Below are 26676 nucleotides of genomic sequence, written 5' to 3'. Positions count from 1 at the left end.
AAAAGTTCATCTAATTATTCTGTACACATCAAAATAAGCAAATAATAGATAAACTATAGATAAATTATCATTTTATTTTATGAACTTTTTTATTATTGTTATACTTTTGACAAATGGGTAAAAAAGGGTTTGAGGTATAGTTGTTGATATGTTGTCAAACTAATCAATGTTCCTAAAGTTTTAGAAACTTGGTATTTTGTCTGATTAAAATACTGGAAGATACTCTAGATATTTGCTCTCTTTCGATTCATTAAGTAGAGGAAACTTCCCCTCAAGCATTCTTGTGTTTAAAAGACATCTAGATGTCTTAACATACAGTATATCTTGGCTAAAACAAAGGCTAAATTTGGGATTTCTGTGAAAATCTATTAGACGTTTAACAACAGACTGAAGATGAGGATGTATAAGATCTACAGGATGTTGCAATGTTCTTAAGACATCAACACAGTGGGGAATGACTAAAAGGACATGGTTGAGTGTCCATTCTAACACCTACACCATACCAATGCAAAAAAAAGTAATTGAGGTCTTCAAGGGGAATGGAATAATGTTTAATATAGTGCCCAATTTATGGAAGCATAGTACACACACACACACACACACACACACACACACACATACACATACTGTACACATACACATACACACACACACACACACACACACACACACACACACACACACACACACACACACACACATATATATATATATATATATATATATATATATATATATATATATATTTACATATATATATGTGTGTGTGTGTGTGTGTGTGTGTGTGTGTGTGTGTGTATATATATATATATATATACATATATATATATATATATATATATATATATATATATATATATATATATATATATATATATATATATATATATATATATATATATGTATGTATATATATATGATTTATTTACTTATTTATAAAATAGTTCTGTCTGGTTCTCGAATCTGGTTGCCTAATATCTGTGCGATATTCCTGTACTAACCACACTCATACACCCTCTCACCATCACTCCGCCCAACAGATCAATAAACTCACTACAGTTTGACAAATATTGCAGGTGTTTGTACTTTTGAGGCATTTAGATGAGAATATAGTTGTTAAGATTGCATCTATGTCGTTTATTTAAAAGGACAGGGCATTTTTAAATAATTATAATTTCGGAGATACAGCACGTTGGCATCCATTAGCCTGTCATACTGAGCAGAGCAAAGATGGTGACAGAGACCGCAATATAGGGATGTTCGGTTTCAGGGTTTTTGGAGTGAACTCTCCATCCCTACCACATAATAAGCCCTTAGAGAAGAAAAGATTGGCGTATTTTCAAACTAAAGCTGATTAAATCATTATAAAACTGGTAAGTGAGATTCTAAGTTGATCTCTCTCTTTTGTATGTTGCAGTGCTGTATTTATACCATGTTAATTGTAGTGTATTAAGTGTGAAATGGGACTCACATATGAGTTATACTCTTTGTATAACCCTAAGTTACTTTTTGGTTTGCCATCTGTTTGTTTCTAATGTGTCTCCTGTTTTCGTTACTGCAGACTAGTTCAGTAAAAAGAAAGAAGAAATGCCCTCATGTGTATTTCCTTCTCACAAACAGAGAAATACTGGGAACAATCTCTAGACTGATGGCATTTCATGCCATTCAGCTTTATAATCTTAAAATTTGAGTTAAATCACCTGTTTTGTCATCATTTAGACATTACGCTAGAGAGTCATTCAAATACTAGCTCTAAAATAACATTTGTAAATGAGCAACAGTTTCTGAAATGTGAAGGAATGGTGGAAGAAAGACACTAAGGCCTCCTACCAATGCTGATATACAGCCATATCACACTGCTACTCGTGTGATATTGCTCTTTTATATATATATATATATATATATATATATATATATATATATATATATATATATATATATATATATATATATATATGTATATATATATATATATATATATATATATATATATATATATATATATATATATATATATATATATATATATATATATTTTTTTTTTTTTTTAGCCATAATTTAATTTATTATAATTTATTAATAGTTTTCATGTACAGTTTACTTATTTCGTTATGTTAGGTTGTGTACATTTGTTGATTACATCCCTACTTTTTTGTTTGCAATGGTTTGCTACACCTTTATTAGACAATTTCTTATATTATGATATAGAAAAGTGAAAGATAGAAAGAGCAACACAGTCTTTTGACTGGAGTTTGTTATGCTGTTTGAAAAATTCAATAAACATCTTTAAATTGAAAGAAACCCGAGTAATTGCCCAACTGATTTTGAAATAAATATATATAAAATTTCTATTATACTATGCTTCCATATGGGACACTATATTATTACTATGCCCCATACATGGAAGCATAGTATACTGGAATTTTTTATATACACTGTTGAAGTCAGAAAATTAGCCCCCCTTTGAATTTATTTTTTCTTGTTTAAATATTTTCCAATTGATTTTTAAGTAAGCAAAGAATTTTTCACAGTATGTCTGATAAAATTTTTTCTTCTGGAGAAAGTCTTATTTGTTTTATTTTGGCTAGGATAATATTTATTTATTTTTATTTTTATTTTTAAAAACATTTTAAGGACAATATTATTAGCCCTTTTAAGCTACTATTTTTTTTTCAATAGTCTACAGAACAAACCATTGTTATATCATAACTTGCCTAATTATCTTAACCTGCCTAGTTAACCTAATGATCCTAGTTAAGCCTTTAAATGTCACTTTAAGCTGTGTAATTGTCTTGAAAACATCTAGTTAAATGTTATTTACTGTCAACATGGCAAAGATAAAATAAAAATAAGTTATTAGAAATGAGTCTATAAAACTATTATGTTAAGAAATGTGTTGAAAAAATCTGCTCTCCACTAAACAGAAGTTGGGGAAAAAATAAACGGGGCTAAAAATTCTGGGGCTAATAATTCTGACTTCAACTGTATATATCTAATTATTATTATTTTTTGTATTGGTATTCTTCATGAAGCTTAATTGAAATGCATGCATTGTTGTGGTTATCAGCTTTTCTCTTAATAAATCAAACTCAGTCTGAAGGTTATGAATATCAGAAGAATATACTTTATTTGTAATATTTTCCAAAAAAGCAGAGACAGCCTGGAGCAGACCCATCTCAGTCTCTCCCCAGGACAAATCCAATGTCCCTCAAGTTTGCTATACCCTTTATCATTGCTTCCTCCCACCTTTGTGTTTTCTCAGCTGTTTACTGGTTCAACAGGCCTCTCCCAGCTCATACTCCTTTACGACCCCTATTTAAAGCCCCCTCTTCTTGATGGCCCTTATAATGTACATATCTAATATATTCATCACTGTTTTTCCACATACAGTTCGGATTTGGTAATCATGACTAGTGTTCATGTTTTCAAACATCTAAACTGGATACTTCTATTCCATACAGTTTGTGTCTTTTCAATTATACATTTCATGCTTTTCTGACACAGATGGTTCTCATTGTATGCCCAAGTCCTCTCTCGTGCTCTTTTATAACCCATTTGCCTTAACCTGTTACCTGTTTTCAAAGACATATAATGGCAGATTCAAAAGGCCCTCCACTCACCCAATTAATTGTGTTTTCACATAGGTTTAGTAAATAAAATAAATCTTCTTCACATTTGCTTGGAATATCCAGAACATTAACAACCCTATTGTGGAATTTATAGATTCGAGTGAGGCAAAATGATCAATGGTCCAGACCCTATCGCAGCCAACAAAACCATGCTACACCCCATCTTAATGATGCTATTTCACGACCATCCACTACCCGTGTTTCAGACCCATCATCAGTTCCAGAGCCAGAAAATAGAGTCATAGCAAGAAGAAGGCTGGCAAAAACCATCATGCGCCAAGGAAACAGCGAAGACATGTAAGGTTGTAACTTTGAACGTTGGATACAAACCATCAAAATGATCAAAACTAACAATGTTTTCCTTCTCAGGTCTGTGTTTTTTGCTGATAAATATGGTGTAAGGGTGTCCTCAGAGCTGCAAATAGAGGATGGCAAGATTCATTGGTGTGTGGAAGGGGCAGAGGTTCATGAGCTAAAGCTGTTTGTGGAGAACACGGGTCAGGAGGCCATACTTTTCACATGTTTCTCTGCTCTTCACTACCTACAGTATTTCACTCTCGACGACAGCCAGAGAGTCAGAAAGGATAATCCACACCGTCTGGAGCCAAGTGAGTCCATTTAAACTGTTTAATACAGGAGAAACTGGTGCTGGTGTTGTTTGGGGCATTCATATGTTAGCATGCTTTTGCCCTTGAACATATTGGGCTTCAGTACTTATGTGAAACAAACTTGTTGTCTTCTCTCTTGATGTTTTAAAGATGAGACATATGAAGTGATCTTGAGATTCAAATCAGATCAGATAGGAGTTTATCCAGCCACTCTGGCGTTTGAGTTCAAGGAAAACCAAGACACCCGTCCTTTCCACATTGTGCGCTTTATTGAGGCACAGCACAGGTCCGAGCTCACGGCACAGCTGGGTCCTACAGAACCATTCAGACCTAAGAGGCTTGACACCAATCAACCAATGAAGTGGAGCATAGATGAGGGCTTTAAACCTGAAAGGTGAGAGAAATCTCTGCTTGAGTTTTCAGTTCATTTATACACTTCTTTTCTGCTTCATTTGCTATAGCTGTTCATCAGGGCCCGGTTTTTCAAAAGTAATCCACTAGGATTTTGGATAAGGGATTGGATCAAATCTTGAAAATGGGTTTTTCAAAAGAAAAAAACGGATTACATAATCGGATTAGATCACGTAATCCAATCTTGGTTTTGATCCAGATCAAACCTTTTGTAGGAACTCATCGGCATATTACAGTGGTCAACACAAGTTGAATCTGAAATCTTGGGCATCTCCAATGGTCTCATTCATTGAACTAGCTTGAGGGCTTATACCATCAGGATAACAGAGCACCAATTGATTTCGGGCTCCTCTGACCAGTACTTCTCCGCAGATGTTCTAGTACCCTTCGGCTAACTAGCCAATGATTAATTAAATCAGTTAAATTAAAAACAATGGCCCTTATAGGATCTTCAGCGGAAACCATTTTACGAGACTTTTAAATGACTCCTGGTCATGTGCTCGCCTTGGGCACATCCTGCTAGATGCACAATTTCGTAGAGACAAAGAGATCTCTAGAAACATTAATGCATATGAATAAAAGCTAATCTCTTAATGTTAGAACTAAGGCAGATGTATCTTTGAATAATATGCCATAATGTTCCTCATATGCTGTTTATTCCAATCAACTAGGTTAATCAATGTGTTGTTTTAACACTTATAACAGAGTAAAATAATCTGTATGTGTCTGAAATGTATGATGTCTGGTATTGGACGAAAGCTAGTGACATTTGCAATGCGTTGGTGTAAATGAAAAACTAGTAGTACAAACAGTATTCATCTTGTAACGTTTGATGTAAGATAGTTTCAATCTTGCAAGAGTTCTACCACGTGAAATCTACATGTAGTCTGTTAATTTTTGACCTTTCCTACGTCAGTACGGGGCGTGGCCCCGCCCTTTATGCCAACTGCTCATTGGCAGACAGTGCCATGGGGACGAACCAGACCAGGTCACTTAAAAAAGCCCTGCGACAAAGAAACTTTGCTTTTTGCATCAGCTAGCTTGCGCATGCTTTTGCTCTCTGCCCCCTTTCGCCTGCCCGGACACCGCGCCACCACGCGATTGGGTCACCACGAACTTCCACGCAAACCTCTTAAGTTTCGGGACTCACGAAACTGCACGAACTTCCGCAAAACCGACGAGAGGGTGCTCGCTGCAGAGCCATTTGAGCAGAGCTGAGCTCCAGCGAGGGGGAGCATGAGCTCTCGCTCTGCCTCCTGTAAGCTGTTTTAATGCGTACACCAACCCCACCCCTAATCCTACCCCCAGTGACATCACTCGTAGAAGAAGTGCAAAAAAGGTGGAGCTCAAGCTCAAGCTCCCCCTCGCTGGAGCTCAGCTCGCCCAAATGGCTCTGCAGCGAGCACCACTTGAAACTGACTCTCAGCAGTCCGTCACCTAGGTAACCCAGGACAACAGCCATTCACGAGCGCGTGCATCCTCTGAACTGCCTCTGTGTGTATGTGTGAATGTGTGTGTGTGTGTTTGTTTGTTGTTTGCTTATTACGTAGTTAGTTTCATGTATCGTAGTGTAGCTCAATAAATCTTTGTACTCATTTTGTAAGAACTGTGTTCTTGTTTATGTGCTACTAAGTCATTGCCTCGAGCTGTAGATCTTGTTACCTTGCTAAAAGTTAACCCAATACTGTGTTATGTTATGATCGTTGGCCACGTAAATAATATAAACAAGATTGGTAAGATACGATGTCTTCTATTTGCGGGACAAATGGTAGATAACGTGTGAATCTTTTGATCTGATTCAATCTGACTCATTTGAGTCGAATCAATGATTCGAATCTTCAGGATCCGATTCATTGAAATGAGCTAATTAATCCCTGATCGATATTAAACGTAGGTTGATCCCCTACATATTAGTTTGGGTTTTTCAGACCTTTTTTGTAGGATTTGGATCACTTTGATCCAAAAAACCTGGATTAAACTGATCCCATCAGAAGGGTGGGTTTAGCGTGGATTTCATGCCCAAAATGTAATGAAAACTTTAAAAAATTATTAAATAAAACTATATTTGGATCATGTAGTATCTTACGAGATATACTATTTATTCATAAGGTTTTAATTTTATTTGTTCATCTGTCAGGCTATGTATAGTGATTATTGGCTTTAACGTATTTAGCCTTTCAGTATAGGCCTACAGCATAATAGAAAGAGTTTGGCCTCATAAAATAATCCCCCAAACAGCAAACAGCTGTCAAAATTTACCAAAACAATTCATTTTATTCTGTTACAAATTGATATATATATTCATCACAATGGAAAGTATTTTTGTGTTTAGAATATTTATTAGTGATGCATGCAATGATTACAGAATAACAAAAAATTCAAAGAATGGCAATGCCTGATTTTTTAAATCACTTTCAAGAATTGCAGAAAGAGACTGGGCAGAAATATCCTCAATGTACAGTGTTGTAGATCTCAGATGAGCGGACTGCTGGAAGTGGATGGGGTGGGGTTTTTCTTGCTTTTATTATTTATAAAATTTTCTTAGTTTTCATTTCAAATAAAAATAAAGTTATATTTACCCCACACTGGCTATTCTACTTGTTGCTCTTTACATAGGCCTATCTATCCATCTACATTGTGATTGAGCACTGGTAATCCAGATTTAGTGATCCTGAAAAGTTCCTATCCGGATCAGATTGATCCAATCCAATGTTGCTTTGAAAAACTGACTCAAAAAGTAAGCTGGATTACGTGATCATGGATCGCAAAAACAGGATTACTAAATCTGGATCAATTTTATCCGCATTAAACCTTTTGAAAATCCGGGCCCTGATTACTTGTCATTGTCAATCATTGTATTTAGGCATTGAAACGTGATCAATATGATCTGCTGAAGTTTAAACGGACCATCATAATGGGGAAGAAATTTGACTTTCAATGTGGTAGGGTTGTCAAACAGGCTAGTCTTAGAATTTTTTGACACTGCTGATCTACTATTTTCACCCAGAGGCATCTCTAGGGTTTAAAGAAATAATATCCAGTGAGTGGCAAGTTCTTGTTGATGTCAATGGAGAATGGCCAGACTGGTTAAGTTGATACAAAGGTAACAGTAACTCAAATAGCCCTCCTTACAAGTACAACCGTAGACTGCAGAAAGCCATCTCTGAATGCACAAAACAGGCAGAAGCAGGAGGGCTTTAACAACTAAACACTTGAAACTGAGGCAACAATGCTCACAGGCTCAAAAAAAAATGCACTGTAGAATATTGGAAAAAGGTTGCATGGTCTCGTTTTTTTAGGGAAATGTGCATGGTAGGTCAAGAATTTTAGTGCAAACAACATGACAGCATGGAACCATCTTACTTGCTATTTCAATGGTTCTGACTGTTGTTAGTGTAAAGGTGTTGATAAAATTTTCTTAGCACACTTTGGACCTCGGTAACAATTAAGCATTCTTTAGATGCCACAATTTATAATCGCTGACTCTGTTCATGTTTTATGACCACAGTCCAGAAGAGCTCCTTTGGGATGTGGTAAGAATGATACACTGTAAACCCAACAATCAACTTTATCAAATGAAGTGAGTGTAGTTAACTCAAAATTGACTGAAAGTTCATTCTATTCGTTTGAAAAGAGTTTTGAACTCAGTGTTGAAGGTAACGAGTTAATTAAAGAACTCATTACTTCAACTTAAATGGAGCAAGTTCACATTACTCGTATAGATTCGTTTTTTAACTCAAATGGTTTGTAGCAATCGGTTTCCTCAAACGATTTGAGTTGCCTTAACTTATTGGGTTTTACAGTACTCAGTTGGTTTGAGTTCTCATCATTTATTGAGGTTTACTTTGCTGAAATTGCTTCTTTTACTCAAATGGATTAAGTTCACATGGATGTGCATAGAATGCATGATGCTACTTTAATGAATGGTGCAAAGAAAGAAAGAAAAAAGTTAAATCTAGTGCTATTTAAGCTGTCCTATAGTGGCTATAAGCTACTAAGGCTACTATAGTGAATTGTGTGTAAACTTATGCTGAAATCAGTCTTTTGCCTTGTTTTTCCCTCTCATCTGCAGCTCTTCTCAAAACTTCCTGAAATTTGTGGTGCCACTGGACAACTACAATTGTCCTTCTTACACCTCTGCCTTAATTGAAGTCCTGAAAGGCAACCGTTCTTCTGGAAAACAGCTTCAGGAACATCAGTGAGTGGTCGATATTTTTTGTTTAAATTAGATCATACTGCTGGCTACTCAGTAATACTAGGCATAGACCGGTATAAGTTTCTGATGGTATAATAAACTTTGATAAAAATATCACGGTTTCACAGTTTCACGGTATTGAGATTACTGCTCTAAAATAAGTTCTTTTTAAGAAAAAACAACATTATTTTTCACAATTGACCACAATGTATTTTATTTTAGGAAACAATTAAATATATTGGTACTGTAAGCATGTCAGGCTAAATAATTCAAATAAATCATTGACTTCTGCTATGTTTTTTTTTCAGTTTCAGAAACACAGATTTCTTTACAACACATTAAAAAACACATTACAAAACTTACATATACCTTAGGCATGCTATAACAGAAAGTATTAGCGGTTATAAAACATTCACTTTTCCAAACCGTGGTAAACCTTGAAACTGGTTATCGTTCCATACCTATCCAGTAAGAAGTTCTCTGTATGAACATATAGATTAAAAAGCCATTGCTACTGTTTTATTTGTGCATTTGTTGATTTGTAGGTTAACTCTGGAGAGTGATTTGAGTTTTAATAACTATATGGACCGCTTTGATTTGCTTCTGTACCTGGAGGAGGATCAGATGCGTATGGACATCAAGAGATATAACAAAAAGGATGTGTCTATGGTGAGGGATCGAGATAAAAAACTGCTGGTCTTAGAGGTGAGGGGCAGTCTCTTACTGTTTGTTATTAAAGTGTGGGTTAGTGTGTTGGTTCAGACTGCACAATTTTTTTGTCATAGCCATGTGTCATTTTCTGTTCATGTCACAAGAAAAGAGCATAAAAGTCCAAATGCATTCCTATAGTAAATTTAAAAGCAACCGAGTTGTGCCAGAGTGCTTTACAAGAAAAACACAAGAAAAAAACACATGCATCATATGAAAAAAAAGAAAACAATGAAAAAAAAACATTATAAAATTATAATTGACCTTAATCAAAAGCCAGAGAAGACTTGAAAAGATTTGAAAGCAGTATTAAAACTGGCCAGCAAATGTACAAATCTCAGAGGCAAACTATTTCAATTAAATGTAACAATGATTTCTTACATTTGTCTGAACCCTGTCCTGTTGGAAAGAGTTAAAAGGGCATCCATGAGAAGCATATAGATTGAAAAAAAGAACTTGACCTAAAATGGACCCTTGGGTCACACCACAATGAGAGAGTGTTTCCCAATGCTTACTGAGAAGCCACAAGAAAAGTCACAAGGCACAGACAACAAACATGTCTGATTAAACATTACCTCCTAACAAATCTTTGCTTCTGTCTTTAATCACATGCATGATGTCATGGAGAAAGTGAAACTAATGGCTAACTTCTGTAAACAAGAGTGTACATGAGCAGTGGATACTTAAATGGTGTGGTTTGTTCAATCTTGCAGTTTAAAGACCCAATATGAAAACAGTCAATTTTTCTTCTCCTGTGTTGACACTTTTGCTAAAACAAACAGCCTGGACAGAGTTATCTTATTCACTAATAGACAGATTCAGCATGCCTAATAAGCCAAAAATCCCCTGATAATGGTGTCCAACTAGTGCACAAACTAAAATGAATTACAATGCAATATTTAGTTTTTCTGCAATAGATCTAGTAACTCTATTTGGAAATAAATATTATATTTTGGGTCATTTTGTAGGGAACTGAATTTGCTTAATAACAGCCAAATTACATTTACAATAAAACAGAACATTTTTTGTTCACAAATGAATCTACAGTTGATGTCAGAATTATTAGCCCCCCTGAATTATTAGACCCCCTGTTTTTTTTTTTTTTTTCAAATTTCTGTTAAACAAAGAGAAGATTTCTTGAACACATTTCTAAACATAATTGTTTTAAAAACTTATTTCTAATAACTGACTTATTTTATCTTTGCCACCATATCAGTAAATAATATTTGAGTAGATATTTTTCAAGACACTTTTATACAGCTTAAAGTGACATTTAAGGGTTTAACTATGATAATTAGGTTAACTAGACAGGTTAGGGCAATTAGGCAAGTTATTTTATAATGATAGTTTGTTCTGTAGACTATTGAAAAAAAATATCTTAAAGGGGCTAATAATTTTGTACTTGTGTTTAAAAAAAACAAAAAACAAAAAAAAAAAACGTTTTTTTTTTTCTAGCCAAAATGAAACAAATAAGACTTTCTCCAGAGAAAAAAAATATTATCAGACATGCTGTAAACATTCCTTGCCCTGTTAAACAATTTGGGAAATATTTTAAAAAGAAAAATAAAATTCAAGGGGGGAGGGGGCTAATAATTCTGACTTCAACTGTATGAGAAGAATGATGGTACTGAGACAGTTGATGGTAAACATTGACTCCAGCTGTATAAATTAAGTACTATAAAAGTGGGTTAAAAAGTTAAAAAATGGGTAACATACAGGTACAGTGTTTGGTTACCGACATTTCTCCACTGGTGTTCAACAAAAGGAAGAAACTAATACAGGTTTTAAACAATAGGAGTTTGAATAAACAATTCAAATTATTATTGTTGTATATATTTTTAAACGAACATCCCTTTAAGTAGTGTCATAATTGTTGGAGATGCTAATGTTTTGAGATCTAATTGTGTATATCTTGTGTTAAAGCTCCCTGGTGTCTCAGAGAACAGGCCTTCAGTCCTGAGAGGAGATCACCTACTTCTTACAAAGAGCGAGGAGCTTCAGAACTCAAATGTGACCAAATACAAGGGCTATGTCCACAGAGTAGAACTGGATCAGGTCAAACTGGGCTTCTCCAAAAGGTATGAGGTGTGAAGATTTTATGACCGGTGTCATTAGAACAAAAGAAAGCTAAATTTTAACTAAAAAAATGAGAAGAGCGGTCAGCCTATAAACATTTAGAATAATAACAAATAATAGACAAGTTTAATTTCTATTGCCTATGTGTTGTTATTTATATACATTTTATGTCACATTGTGGCAAATAATTACATAACTTGAGTAATTCAATTACTTTTGAAAGCACATTCATTAAAAATGTCATCTTAATTCAGTTATAATGATGTAATTCGTAATTCATTACTTTTTTGATGTAACTTACCTAACACTGATTGTTTCAAATCAGCTTTACAGAAAATGTTTTTAAATTACACTCAAAGGTGCAGTAGGTGATTGTCTTCAGAAACATTTTTGTTGTGCTGGTTAAAAGTCTCTTCACAGTCCACTAGTACTGATTAAAGTAAGTGATCTAAATGTGTTTTTATGTACTTTTATATTCGGGGTAAGGCATAAAACTAAAAAATGTTCATCCAATTAAATATTTTCGGGCCAACATCTTCCTGTATGCTGTATTGAAACTTTTGAAAATCCTGAATCAATATTGGAGTAACTTTTGCATGCTGGAGTAAGGACAACACCATAGCTGAAATATTGCTGTTAGACAGGTAATGTTATGTTTTAAAAACTATTATAGTCAGGCTAAGCTTATGTTAGATTGTGTTGTTTTATAAATGGCTTATACGCACAGACGTGTTGTTCAGCCAATGAAATCTCCCGGCGAAAGATTGATGTGATTTTTTTCAATTTTATCAGGGACCTTTGACAGCATCGATGATGTGGATTTTTATTTAGTTTAACAACAAAACATCAGTAAATAGCGCTATCCTGCCTAACCTGCTTTATTGAGCTGAAGTTACATTTATATTCACATTAATTCATTTTTGAACAAGGACAGCCTTTCTATACTGTTTACCACGCTACTCTGAATATTCGCTCTGAAATAGCATGTAAGTATGGCTTAGTAATAAATGTAATTCCTGCACGTCGCCGGCCAAACACTAACTAACTGTTACATTTCTAACTGGCAAATGACATGAACCAGTGGGTTGTCTGCTATTGTGGCGCATTGCGCGCATTTGCGATTTCAGGAGGCGTGGCTTTGAATCACAGTCCCTCCCCTCCATCCAAAGGTAATATGCTAAGCAGTTAGCATTTTGGCAGATCACCTACTGCACCTTTAAGTGAAATTCTCTGAAATTAAGAGATGTCACTGAACTACCATAAATAATAAATCCCTTCAACACTGCAAATTAGAAGAAATAGACACGTGCACCAGTACATATCAGTACAATATGTGAAGGATCGTTTGACTAGACTGAATACTGACTTGCCATTGACAAATATTTGCCATGTTCATTTGGATATTTTGCATTACTTTAATTTGTTTACAAAACATTTCAATACAACTATATGTATGTTATGTACACTCAAAAATAATTTTTGCAGCTTGTTCAAACAACTTATTTAAAATGAGCTAATATAACACAATTTTTTTGATTTTTGAGAACTTAATTGTTTTATTTTCGATCCAATTTGTTAAGTTAACTTAATCGATTTGTGTTGAGACAACATGAATGAGTTGTGTGGAACCCTGCATTTGTTTTTAAAGTGTATGCATGTGTATGTTCTCTGTGTAAAGGCTGCTTGAACGATTCATAGACAATATGAAATTCAGTGTGGAGTTTACAATCAACCGTCTTCCATTGAGACTGCAACACAGAGCAGTTCATATGGTGGTCCAGCACCACCTCAAAGATGTGCTGTTCCCTGTGGCCTCAAGACGCCTGAACCCTGTGTCTCCATCGGCTCTGAGGTCAGTAAGACCTATTTGTGCTGAAATATACTACAAAATCGTATTTTGTTCATACATTATGGAGTATTTCAGGTTTTATACGTGTGTTTATGTGTCTCTAGACTCTTTGATCAAAAGCTTGAAAAGAACCCTGAACAGAAGACTGCAGTGTGCAACATTGTGGCCGGTACATCCAAACCAGCACCATATTTGGTTTTTGGACCTCCTGGCACTGGTAAAACAGTCACGATAGTGGAGGCCATCAAACAGGTAATACTGGTTATCATAATGCAAACTCCAAACACGCACTCAAAAGATACACCTGCATGTAGTAGATCATCTCGTTGTGTACAGTATGTGTATTGTATGTGTACTTACAAAAGATAGCATCTTTTGTGATTGCTTTTTGCTCTGTATTTTTCATCTCTCAGGTGGAGAAGAATACAGGTGGTGCCCGTATTCTTGCTTGTGCTCCATCTAACAGTGCTGCTGATCAACTGGGTGAAAAGTTGATTACTAGTCAACATGTTGATGCACGGAACATATACAGAATCTACGCTAGCTCACGCAATCCAAAAGAGATCCCTAAAGTACTAGAGGTTAGTGCTTGTGTGAATTAATGAATTATTAAAGGTACATGAACAAAAAAGAGATAATCTTACAAAATAACTCACAATAAAGGCCCAGATTAGTATCCCAAATGTATATGTTAGGAGAAAATATTAAACAAAAAATAAAAAAATAGCAAAAATCAAGAGATACAAAAAAAATTTCTAATTTTATAAAGATTTTGTAGTTTGTGTTTTTTTTTTTTGCAATATTTTGCTTGAATTTAATTGTATTATTTTTCTATTTCTTAAAATGCTAGGTGAATAAAAAAATATATTTTGTATATGATATATATGATGTATTGGTACTTTTACTTGTGATTTTCCTTCAAATTGCATCCCTACTTTTTTTTTTTTTCTTGTCACCAACTTGATTTTACCAAGTAATCCAGTTCCTGGATTAACATCTATGTTGTTCCTTAAACAACATTCCAATCAGCCAATCAAAATTAAGGCATACCGTTAGTGCTTAATTTGTGAATTGTGAGGTCCCAGAACAGATTGTGGTAATGGATTCGGCATGCTATCCTAGGATGTAAAGGTGTTGTGGACTAAAGTGAAGAGTGTTGGGGTGTCTTGGAACAAAGTGAAAGTGAAGAGCGGCCGGGGGAGGAGGGCGGGTGAGGAGGAGGATTGGTAACATGAAGTGCCGGATCAGATTTAAGAGGTGCCAAATCCGGAACCGGCGTGCTCTGATACAAATTAAGCCCTGGACACCATTTATGTTAAGTTTAGGCTTATAGTTAGGGTTATGAATGTCTACATGGGAATTATTTACAGTTATAGTTGGGTTTAGAGGTAGGGAATAGCTATGAATTACATTTTCGAACACAAAAATGATGTTCCAGGATCAACATAGATATTAATCCAGGATCACATTGTACTTGGCAAAATCATGATGTGCTTTTTTCTTGTCTATGGGGATTGGCTGAGAAGAATTGGACCTGAATTAGATTCTTGTCCAATCAAATCACACATAGAAACTAAATCGCATCCTACTAAACAACCTCGAGACATGGGCACTTTATAGAGTGTTTAGAGTGCATGTCACTGATAACTGAATATGATAACTGAAATCACCAAATGGCCATATATACACACACACACATATATATATATTATATATATATATATATATATATATATATATATATATATATATATATATATATATATATATATATATATATATATATATATATATATATATATATATATACATACAAATAATAGTAATTAATTATCATTTAATCTTTATGCTTATGTTATGCTTATGTTTTATAAGCATATTAAAGTAAAATTTATATATAGTCAAATATAAACACAAGTAGTAAAATTATATTTTTGAGATTGGATTTCTTAACTCATGAGTAAATTATAATATCATATATAAATACTGTAGTAATCTACTGTATAAGTTAAGTTCACTTAAATAAAACAAATGTACACTTGTTTTATTAACAAAATTTTTTACTGTAGTTTATGTATCAATTCTTCCGATTACCCTCTAAGCTTATTATTAAGATGTCTATGGTTTGTTTGTACTTATGAAGTAATGAACTAATACCTTAATAAAAATTAATAAACCGCAAATTAGTTTATTGAAGTCGTAGTTAATGGTTTGTTAATAGCCAGAATTGCACCTTTAAGTAAAGTATGACCAAAAAAAGAATATAAAAATATAATAAAAATACTGTATATTGAAAAAACTATACTTGTAGTGTAATGACAGTGTATTGAAAACTAGTGTACTCAAAGTTAACTATTATTTTACCTAATGTGCTTTTAAAAGTATGCTTTTATAAATGTAAAAGTAAGCCAATTTCCAAGCAGTATTAAAAAAGTATATAAAATATACTTAAATGTATACAGGGTGGGTAACTTATTTAATGACTATCGAACTTGTAGAAATCTTTAACAAATATAATAGTAAATATAGTAATAGGAATATAATAATAAATAGGAATAAATAGGAGTTATTCCCATTTCAACAGTACAGGAATCAGCTGTGAAATGCAGAAATGTTTTATTACCGTTTTAGAATACTTTATTAAATGAACCACACATTTTGAGAAAACAAAGTTGCAAACAATTTTATGTTTAATGTGTTGTTTGTGTTCAGAACAACAGTAATGTGGAAGGAGAAAATATTATTTTTCCATGTAAAGAGGATCTAATGCCCTACAAGATCGTGGTCTGCACTCTGGTCACTGCCGGCAGGTAAAATGCTTTGTCTTTCAAACACACTAAAAGCTCACTCTCTCTCGCATACTGTACACATCATAGATAAAGTGCATGCTTGTTGATAGGCTGGTTAGTGGAGGCTTTCCTGTAGGCCATTTTTCTCACATCTTTGTGGATGAAGCTGGTCATGCTGTGGAGCCAGAGATCGTCATCAGTGTGGCAGGTGAAACCCCAAACAATATACAGTAACATCAACACCTAGAGTTTTTTTATTTGAGATAAGTCATTTCTCTGTCTTATCATTGTTTGTAGGACTGCTCAATGCTGAGACTGGACAGCTTGTTCTGGCTGGAGACCCCAAACAACTGGGGCCAATCCTGAGATCTCCCTTTGCCATTAAATATGGACTAGGTGAGATCAGTACATACTTATACAGCAACACATACAGTACACACTCCGTAAACTGTACATTATAATTTGACATGTTTGTAGGTCTTTCATTGCTGGAGAGGCTGATGACACAAAATGAACTTTATCAGAAGGGTGATACAGGGTTCGACAACCGTTACGTCACTAAACTGCTGCAGAACTACAGGTAAAGTGAATAAGCTATAGAACACATTTACTAGACTTAATTGACTAATTGTATGACTCATTAAAGGCACAGTATGTAAGATTTTTTATTACAATATTCAAAAACCTCTAGACTCATGTTTCACCAAAGTGTCACGATGGCGCAATGGGTAGCACGATTGCCTCATAGCAAGAAGGTCGCTGGTTCAAGCCCTGACTGGGTCAGTTGGCATATCTGTGTGGAGTTTGCCAGTTCTCCCTGTGTTTGCGGTGGTTTATCCAGGTGCTCCGGTTTCCTCCACAGTACAAAGACATGCACTATGGGTGATTTGAATAAACTAAATTGGCCATAGTGTATGTGTGTGAAGAAATGTGTATGGTTGTTTACCAGTGTTAAGTTGCAGCTGGGAGGGCATCCGCTGCGTAAAACATGTGCTGAATACGTTGGTGGTTCATTCCGCTGTGGCAACCCCTGATTAATAAAGTGACTAAGAGGAAAAGATAATGAATGAATGAATGTTTTACCAAATGTTTTGTTAAATGTTCAAAAGAAAGTAGCAATGAATGTAAGCAACCTTGTCCTGTGTCTCTATGATAATTGCATTACATACGCTCGATTTCCGATTTGGTTTGTACAGAAAACAGGCCAACACCAAAAACAATTTTAGCAAATTGGACTTAAAATGGTTTATAATTCCTAAAAAATGATATAACAGTGCTGATTCTTCCCTTTGTGGTCATGAGAGGAAGTGGAAATGGTCGACTGTGTCATAATAAATGCTCTGCTGCTTTTGTACTGCGTCACGCTTATCTTTCATAAACAATTGTTTTAATTGTCTCGATTCACTTCAGTGGTTTTCAGCTCTACTTCATACTACATGATGGTCAGCTTTGAATGCTACAACTCATGCACTCCATGAACTTGATGGGTGCATCCAAAATTGCATACTTCTATACTATATACAGTGCATCCAGAAAGTATTTATAGCGCTTGACTTGACCACATTTTTTTATGTTGCAGCCTTATTCCAAAATGGATTAAATTCATTTATTTCCTTAGAATTCTACACACAATACCCCATAATGACATTGTGAAAACAGATTTTTTGAAATTGTTGTAAAAAAAAAAAAAAAAAAAACTGAAAAATCAGATGCACATAAGTATTTACAGCTTTTGCCGTGAAGCTCTAAAATGAGCTCAGGTACTTTCTGTCTCCACTGTTCATTCTTGAGGTGTTTCAGCAGCTTAATTGGAGCTCATCTGTGGTAAATTCTGACTTGATTTGAAAAGGTGTACCTCTCTATATAAAGTCCCAGGTTTGACAGTGCATGTCAAAGCACAAACCAACCATGATGACAAAGGAATTTTCTGTAGACCTCCGAGACAGAATTGTCCCGAGGCACATGGCTGGGGAAAGTTACAGAAAATTTTCTGCTGCTCTGAAAGTTCTATTGAGCACAGTGGCATCCATCATCCATACGTGGAAGATGTTTAGAACCACCAGGACTCTTCCTAGATCTAAGCTGAGTGATCGGGGGAGAAGAGCCTTAGTCAGGGAGGTGATCAATAACCTGATGGTCACTCTCTCTGAGCTCCAGCGTTCTTCTGTGAAGAGAGGGGAACCTTACAGAAGGACAACCATCTTAACAGCAATCCACCAATCAGGCCTGTATGGTAGAGTGGCCAAACTGAAGCTACTTCTCATCTGAAATTTGCCAAAAGGCATCTGAAGGGCTCTCAGACCATAAGAAACAATTCTCTGGTCTAATGAGACTAAAACTGAACTCTTTGGAGTGAATGCTAGGCGTTACATTTGGAGATAACCAGGCACCGCTCATCACCAGGCTAATACTATCCCTACAGACCTAAATCCTAATTGACATCTCTAGTGAGATCTAGAAATGGCTGTACAGAGTTGCTTATAATTTTATAAATTTGCACCAATTTCAAAAAATCTGTTTTCACATTGTCATTATGGGGTATTGTGTGTAGAATTTTGAGGAAATAAATAAGTTTAATCCATTTGGAAATAAGGCTGTAACATAAAAATGTGGAAAGAGTGAAGCGAAATAAGTACTTTCTGGATACACTGTAGTTCGCTAAAAACAGTATGTGAGCCGAGTTGTATTTCTAAGCTCATAGTATTCAAAAAAACATATGTGAGAAGTACCTGGAGAACCTAATTCCAGGGAGATTCTGACCTGCGCATCCAATGGATGCTAATTCTATCCCATGATGCCACACGAGAGGATTTCTGAATTGGACTGAAGTGATGCAACTGACAAATGGCAGATGTTGTACTTCCGAGCCGAGTTCCATTCATACTCGCATTCATATCATATAGAACAGACTTTTCTTACAGTCGTGTCAAATTCAAATGTAGTACATACGCAAGTAGTAGATTTTGGATGCTAACGATTGTGTATGTGTGTGATTGAGTGTGTATGGGTGTTTCCCAGTGACTGGTTGCAGCTGAAAGTGCATCTGTTGCGATAAGTTGGCGATTCATTCTGCTGTGGCGACAACTGATTAATAAGACCAAGCTGGAAAGAAAATAAATAAATGAAAGAATGAATAGTGCTTATGAATTGCTTGTTTATTAGATAATAGTTATTATGCATTAGATTTTTGTACTTAATCATTAAAAACTAGTTACTCTTTATTAGATACTAGAACTTATTTAATAGACGCTGTAAGAACAGCTTGACACAGTACAACTCAACATAAGTACAGGGGCCCCAAGGTTTTCTCATAAATGTAGGAAAAGATTTCATCTATAGAAGAAGTTACAAAAATTCCTAGACCAGACTGCAAACGGTTATTTATGAGACATACCAGAGTCATTTGTCTTTTTGATTTAGATGTGTTGACTTGAATTGTAGCCAGGATTAGTACAAAAAAGTTGCTTAATTTGCTTGGCAACAGTGATATGTATTGCAGGTATGAGAAATAGCATTGAAATTAAATTCAATGGCCTGGCCGCAAATTAATATGGGAAGAAATTGGTGAGTTTTTTTTTTTATTTATGACTTAATATATAGTTTGGAACATTTAAGTAAAATAGATTGGGAAAGGCCAAATCCAGAATAGTCACATGTAGAAATGTCTGACATTTTAAATGACAATTCAGTGTGTAAATATGTTTTAGGGCCACAAAATAGTGATCTAGGGCAGCTCATTGGTTTGCACTGACGCCTCGCAACAAGATGGTTGCTAGTTCGAGTTACTCCCACAGTCAAAAGACATGTGGTATAAGTGAATTAAATCAACTAAATTGGCTGTATTGTATGAGTTTATGTGTGTGAACATGAGAGTGTATGGGTGTTTCCCAGTACTAGCTTGCTGCAGGAAGGGCATCCTCTGCATAAAACATATGCTGGAATAGTTATCGGTTTACTCCGATGTGGAAACCCCTGATAAATAACTATGCTGACTAAATCGACTAAGCCAAAGGAAAATGAATGAATGAAATAGTAATCTAGCCATATCTCTAATTCCCAATTCCATCTTTCTTTCTGTTTCTCCAGATCTCATCCATCCATTCTGAAGGTTCCTAACGAGTTGTTCTATGATAATGAACTGAAGGCATGTGCAGATGAGATCAGCTCCCGTCAGTACTGCACGTGGGAACACCTGCCTAAAAGAGTATGACATATCCCATACACACAAACATGATAAATCACACAAGATTGTCAACACATTACTCTAAGCTAAGTTGGTTTATTCACCCAGAACAATACAATAATGGAATTGGAATGTCTTTATTGTACCCAAAGCGCAACTAGGTTTGCGGCAATAGCCGACAGTTAACAGTAACAGGTCACACTCGACAACATAGAACTAAAAGTAAACAATAAAATTAATCATAATCAAGTAAAAAATAAAATAAAAAAAGCATACAACTTAAAGCTTGGTAAGTAACTCAACAGCAGTTGGAACAAATGAACGAAAATATCTGTTGGACCTTGTCTGTCTAGAATAAGTATACCTTCTGCCTGATGGCAGGAGGCAAAACTTTGAATAAGGTGGATGGTTTTCATCTGCTAAAATGGACATAGCCTTCTTCATGACTCTCACCCCATACACATGTCCAATACTGTTAAGATTTGTGCCCAAAATCTTTTGAGTTAGATGAACAGTTTTTAAAAGTCTGTTTTTACTTGTCATCCTCAAATTACTACACCAGCATATTACTACAAAAGGTAAAAGAGACTCAATAAAAGAAGAATAAAATGTCCTAAGAAGAGGCCTATCCAAATTATGGAATGTGTTGAACTTGTTTTCCCTATGTTTGATCCCTTTAAAGACACAGATTATGTTTGATACTCTGCCCTTTGCCTGCAAGTTTATCATTATAAAGAAATGCATGGTAACCTGGCTGGGTGATTCATTGAAATGAAATCATGAACATGATTACGCAGAGCTATGATTGTCTTGTACTTCTTGCAGTAGTAAATCTGTTCCAAAAGCCATTGGGTGCCCTCAAACAGAAATGCTTTCAGATTAAGCAGCAATTACAACACAGATCCATAGACTGCATCCAAATTTTTTACACTTATACTTTAATTTGTCCTAAAAGTATACTTTCTTGTTAAGAAAAAGTACATGCTTTTGAGTGTGTAGAAGAAGAGTACGCATGGGGACATACTGCTTCCTCATTAACAGACCGTTATGTTGCTTAGTTACGTCCCCTGTTAGTCAACTCGACACATCATCCACATTTCCTTCACATTTAACTACCTACTTTATTAGAGAAGCAGCACCAAGATAATCTGCCATTCGCAAGTCTTTCATGCAGAGAAATCTCCTCAGGGTTTTGGCTGATTATGCTTTTAAAAGTTAATTTCCAAACATGTCTTTATATAAGTTTACATTGTTGTTGTAGATAAAATATAACATGTAAAATGTGATTGAAATATTTTCCAGTTGTCCACATATTAATTCATAGTCATTCAAACAACTTTAACAAAGCCTCTCTACTTGATGGTTGGCCTTGTGTGTCCACCATGTTTGCAGTTTTTCAAAACTTTTTTTTTTTTTTTTTACCAGAATTTTGTAGTTCTAATTGAATTCACGTCCAACACACAACAATATTGTGGCCAGTATTAGCAGTTAGATTTCACAGATTGAATTTCTACCTAAAGTAGTAAACCATCCAGGAACCTTTGGCATACTCTTTTCAACATACTATGGTTTGGGATGTACCAATTCTATTTTTGAATACTATTTAGAATGGAAAGTATGCGAATAGGGACACAGCAAATAGTTCATCGTAGGACTGGGGGATATAACAAAAAAAAACTCATTATATAATCATCTAATATCCTGAAAACGATATATACTCACCGGCCACTTTATTAGGTACACCTTACTAGTATCGGGTTGGACCCTCTTTTGCCTTCAGAACTGGCTTTATCCTTTGTAGCGTAGATTCAACAAGGTACTGAAAATATACCTCAGAGGTTTTGGTTCATTGTGACATGATAGCATCACACAGTTGATGAAAATTTATATTTTCTATTGTGCTTACCACTTTAGTGAACTTACCAACGAGTCTCATTTTCTCTGCAAGTCATTGTCACATTATTCTTCTCATAATATTTATGAAACTAACTTCCATTTCAAGTGTTTTTACTGTAAATGTGGGGCTTGTTTTTGTCTTAATATTTGTGAATGAGGAAAAATTAGCCCTCAATCAAGTCAACCTCTTGCCCAATCTAAACTCTTAAACTTTTTGAGCATTTCTAGTAAGTTAACTCCTTCTCATAGGGTGTCAGACAGCAGTCACTAGTCTAAGTAATGTGAAGGTCAGAACTTTCAGAAGTTTCTTTGTGAAGTTAAACTTGGTGGTAGTCAATGGTTACATTGGACAGTTTGGGATTTTAGAGGTTTTCGTGAAGGCATTGTGTCTTGTAATTCTGATGTTATACCAAGGCCCCTTGTTGATCGTATTATTGCATTTCCTTAATCATTTTAGCATGATTTTCACCTTTTTTGTTTTCAGGAGATGACACATTCTGCTCTGTGCTGCATTTTCAGGGCTTTCCTGTGATTTTCCATGGAGTGGTTGGAAAGGATGAGAGAGAGTCAACCAGCCCATCCTTTTTTAACACGTCTGAAATCGACAAAATCATGGACTACCTGAAAAAGCTGCTCCTGACACAGGCCAAGAAGGGGATTGCAAAAATCTCCCCCAAAGATATTGGCATCATCGCCCCCTACAGGAAACAGGTGAAGATAAAAATACCTTTTTAACAAATCTGTTTAATTAAAACACCCCCAACCCAACAGTTGAATTAAGATGTCATTAAAAATATTAAACCAACCATTGGGTTGGTCTATATTTTACCCAAAGTTTCCAATATTTATATTTTTTTTATGCAGAGATGCTCTCTTGTTCAACTATTGGGGTCAGTATTATTGTGATGGTGATGGTGTATATCTAAGAAACAGTTTGTACATATTATTTTTTGAAGTACAGAAACATCTATTCACAGTTCTTTTTCCAGACAAGCTTAAATTTTTCTTACAGATTATCCTTACTGTAATCTTTATTGTTTGTATTTTTAAAGGTGGAGAAAATCCGGCAGGCCATCAAGATTCACAGGGAACTTAAATCTCTCTCAGGCATTGAAGAGCTGAAGGTTTGACTCTAAGGGATCTATTTTAACAATCTAGGCGCAAAGTCTAAAGCACATGGTGCAAAAGCATTAAGGGCATGTCCAAATCAACTTTTGCTGTTTTAAGGACAGAAAAAATACGCTCTCCGCCCAGGCCAATGATCTAACAGGGTCGTGCTTATTCTCTAAATGAGTTATGCATGAGTTTTGAGCATAATGTGCATTGAAGTCTCATCTCCCATTTCCTTTAAGAACCAGTTACATTATGCCATGGCATATTTACTATTTACCTGGCAGAATTTGTAAGTGGAAAAATGCTTCACTAGCTAGAAAACAGTTAAACAGATCATCTGCAGCTTGAGGATAAAAATTAAGCCTCCTCCATTTGAACTGTTTACTTTTTCTTTACTTCCCTTTTACTCTTTACTTCTTTACTTTCGTGAATAAGGAAACAGTTTGGTTCACACTCCATTGAAGACATCCAGTAGCCTACATATTTAGTTTCAAAACTATTTGTAAATTCAGTTTTAATTTCCAGCAAACAAAATAAAAGAACAATAATAATGAAATTTGGTGAAAAAACTGAGCTATATCCAAACACAGGTTCTATTCTTAATGCCTGATTTTGGACCGCATAGGTGCATAACTAACGCACTCTGTGCTGGACTTTAGACAAGCTTTTCAGTCTATTTCAGTTTATTACAATAGCAACACACCAACAATGCGCCTTAAAACACCTCATTTTTAGACCGGAACACCCATGAGTCCACAAAATGACGCAAATGGATTTGCTATTTAAACAACATGGCGCAAAATGTGAAAATTAGAGTTGCGCTTGTCTGAAAATAGCAAGAAATTGCACCATACATGTCTTGCACCTCGCTGCGCCGAGTGTATGATAGATCCCTATGTCTTGTTCACACTCTCACACTCATAAGCAAAAAATAAATAAATAAAATAATGCATTTTATAGGTTGGCTCTGTGGAGGAGTTTCAAGGCCAGGAGAGAAAAGTGATCATTGTGTCAACCGTTCGCAGCAGCAAGGAGCACATCATTTTGGATGACAAATTCAACATCGGGTTTCTGAAGAATGAGAAGGTGCAGTAGTATCTCACACACTGTACAACACAACAAAAGACAAAAGAAAACAAAGTCTTTCTCAACTCTAGAGATTCAATGTGGCGGTGACAAGAGCAAAAGCCCTGCTGATCATGGTGGGAAACCCTATTATTCTGCGGACAGACGAAATCTGGGGCAGGTACATGAACTTTTAAATGAGGTATATACATGGATGATATATTTATCATATGCATTTTGAACTCATTGCATATTGTTATACCTGTAGGTTTATGAACTACTGCATTCAGGAAAGAGGCTACACTGGATATGATATTACCCATTTGGAAGAAACAGATGTGATTGCTGAGCGTTTGCTCAGTCTTAACATCAGACAGGAGATCACTGGTAAGACATTGACTTAAAAAAAATAATAACTTAAAGTAAATTGTTTGAAAGAGATAGCAAAAACATTTATAATGTTTCAAATTAGTTCTGTTCCTTTTGAATTGTAAAAATTGTCCAAATTTAACATGAAATGTTTCTTTAGCACCAAATCAGCATATTTGAATGGTTTCTGAAGGATCATGTGACACTGAAGACTGGATTAATAATGTGGAAAATTTTGAATTGCCATCACAGAAATAAATTACTGACTAGATTTTAAAATTAATAAATTAACAATTTTAGTGTTGGCGGTTCATTCCGCTGTGGCAACCCCTGATAAATAAAGGGACAAAGCCGAAAGAAAATGAATGAATGAATTTTAACACATTTGAAAATAGTTTTTTTTATATGCAATAATATTTTATTTGATTTGTTTTATGACTTTATTTCTCATCAGATAAATGCAACCTCGCTGAGACTTTTATTCTAAATATTGGAACATTTGACTAAGTCCAAACGTGTTTTGTTTATTTTGGTCTTCTGTGGACAGCTTCTGTGCTTTTTTAATTTGGTTTAATTTTGTAAATGAATCCTGTAAATCAAGCACTCACTATCATGTTCTTTCTCCCTCTAGTGGAAACCGAGGAGAGTGTGGTCCAGCAATTTCTGAGTCCTCCATGGAGACATGAACATTAAAATAAAATGTCATTAAGGCCCATCCCGATAAGTCTTGCATTATTATAGCCATGTTATTTTAGAGTGTTTATTGAGAATTATAATTTAAACATGAAACTGCACATGGTATTTAAACATTGCATTAAATTTGCAATTAAACAGCCTTAAAAATAAAATTCAAATTTCCAAATGCTGTATGTCACTCCGGCAAAACAATGCATAACCAGATCGGTGGGTGAGACTAAAAAAGTCATTTTCTTTTACCCTGTTACCTGATTGCCTCAGGTCATAGACATGGTTTGGTTTAGGCTTTAGGTAATGAAGATAATTTTCAATTTTACTGCATGATTTAAAAACAACCACCATTTTAAAAACATAGACAAAGTCAGAATTGCCCATATTTGCTCTGCAGAAAACTAATTCTCCAAGATTCTAGTGAGCATTGAAACTGTTGAAAAACTAGTTCATGTATTCTGTTTGGTCATTGATCTTCAAGGAACAGGTTTGGACACCATTGATCTATGCAGTAAAAACTAGAAAGGTTATTTTTTACTTATTATTTATATATATATTTATTATTACCAGGGTTTTATGACAACAGGAAGTTGAAAAGCTGGAGACTCACCATAATGCTGCCATTTTGTAGAAGCTTGGGATCTTTTAAAAGGTTTATAATATATTTTTGAAACTGCAGTGCCTCATTTTTTACACCAGTGTGTTTTCAATGTACCAAATTCATGTATCAAACTCATAATTTAATTTAATTAAAAAACTTTTGGACTGAAGTAATTGCATGTTAAATTGAAAATAAGTGAAAAATCAGGAGACATATTAACATGATTCTTATATAAAAAACAGATATCTGCATTATAGATACTTGAAAATCATGGTTCCACAATCAGGCAAACTTTAAATATGCTGCATACCATGGCATGCTACTTAATTTACATTTAATAACCTTTTTGATTAATATTTCCTTGCTAAGAAATTCATTAATTTGTTGTTTTTCTTGAATATGGTCAATTTTGTCACTAAACGCATTGTATACAGTGTCTGTTTCAACCAAAAATAAAACATGAAAATGTTAATTTTCTTGCTTATTTTAAACTTTTA

General features: G+C 34.9%; 1 protein-coding gene across 2 annotated transcripts in view; it reads left to right on the top strand.

Annotated features, from left to right (window-relative positions):
* The window catches only part of mov10b.1 (Mov10 RNA helicase b, tandem duplicate 1), a 391861-nt gene extending 366108 nt beyond the window's left edge, over window positions 1-25753 (top strand). Inside the window, exons 3-22 of one of the 2 annotated variants that reach the window (NM_001044342.2) lie at window positions 3724-3926; window positions 3999-4237; window positions 4388-4631; window positions 8721-8846; window positions 9389-9548; window positions 11475-11629; window positions 13306-13479; window positions 13581-13728; window positions 13890-14057; window positions 16189-16286; window positions 16376-16473; window positions 16563-16661; window positions 16743-16845; window positions 20352-20469; window positions 22864-23055; window positions 23397-23468; window positions 24418-24543; window positions 24615-24703; window positions 24791-24909; window positions 25523-25750. In NM_001044342.2, the coding sequence (NP_001037807.2) occupies window positions 3724-3926; window positions 3999-4237; window positions 4388-4631; window positions 8721-8846; window positions 9389-9548; window positions 11475-11629; window positions 13306-13479; window positions 13581-13728; window positions 13890-14057; window positions 16189-16286; window positions 16376-16473; window positions 16563-16661; window positions 16743-16845; window positions 20352-20469; window positions 22864-23055; window positions 23397-23468; window positions 24418-24543; window positions 24615-24703; window positions 24791-24909; window positions 25523-25584 (2793 nt within the window). In that variant the 3' untranslated portion in view covers window positions 25585-25750. Of the gene's footprint in view, window positions 1-3723; window positions 3927-3998; window positions 4238-4387; window positions 4632-8720; window positions 8847-9388; window positions 9549-11474; window positions 11630-13305; window positions 13480-13580; window positions 13729-13889; window positions 14058-16188; window positions 16287-16375; window positions 16474-16562; window positions 16662-16742; window positions 16846-20351; window positions 20470-22863; window positions 23056-23396; window positions 23469-24417; window positions 24544-24614; window positions 24704-24790; window positions 24910-25522 lie in introns of both variants that reach the window. The other variant, XM_073909526.1, reaches the window with a different exon arrangement.
* The last annotated feature ends 923 nt before the right edge of the window (window positions 25754-26676 follow it).

This window comes from Danio rerio, chromosome 8 (assembly GCF_049306965.1).
Source record: "Danio rerio strain Tuebingen ecotype United States chromosome 8, GRCz12tu, whole genome shotgun sequence".
Classification (NCBI taxonomy): Eukaryota; Metazoa; Chordata; class Actinopteri; order Cypriniformes; family Danionidae; genus Danio; species Danio rerio.
Note: the sequence above shows the minus strand (reverse complement) of the source record. Positions and strands in the feature narration are given on the sequence as shown.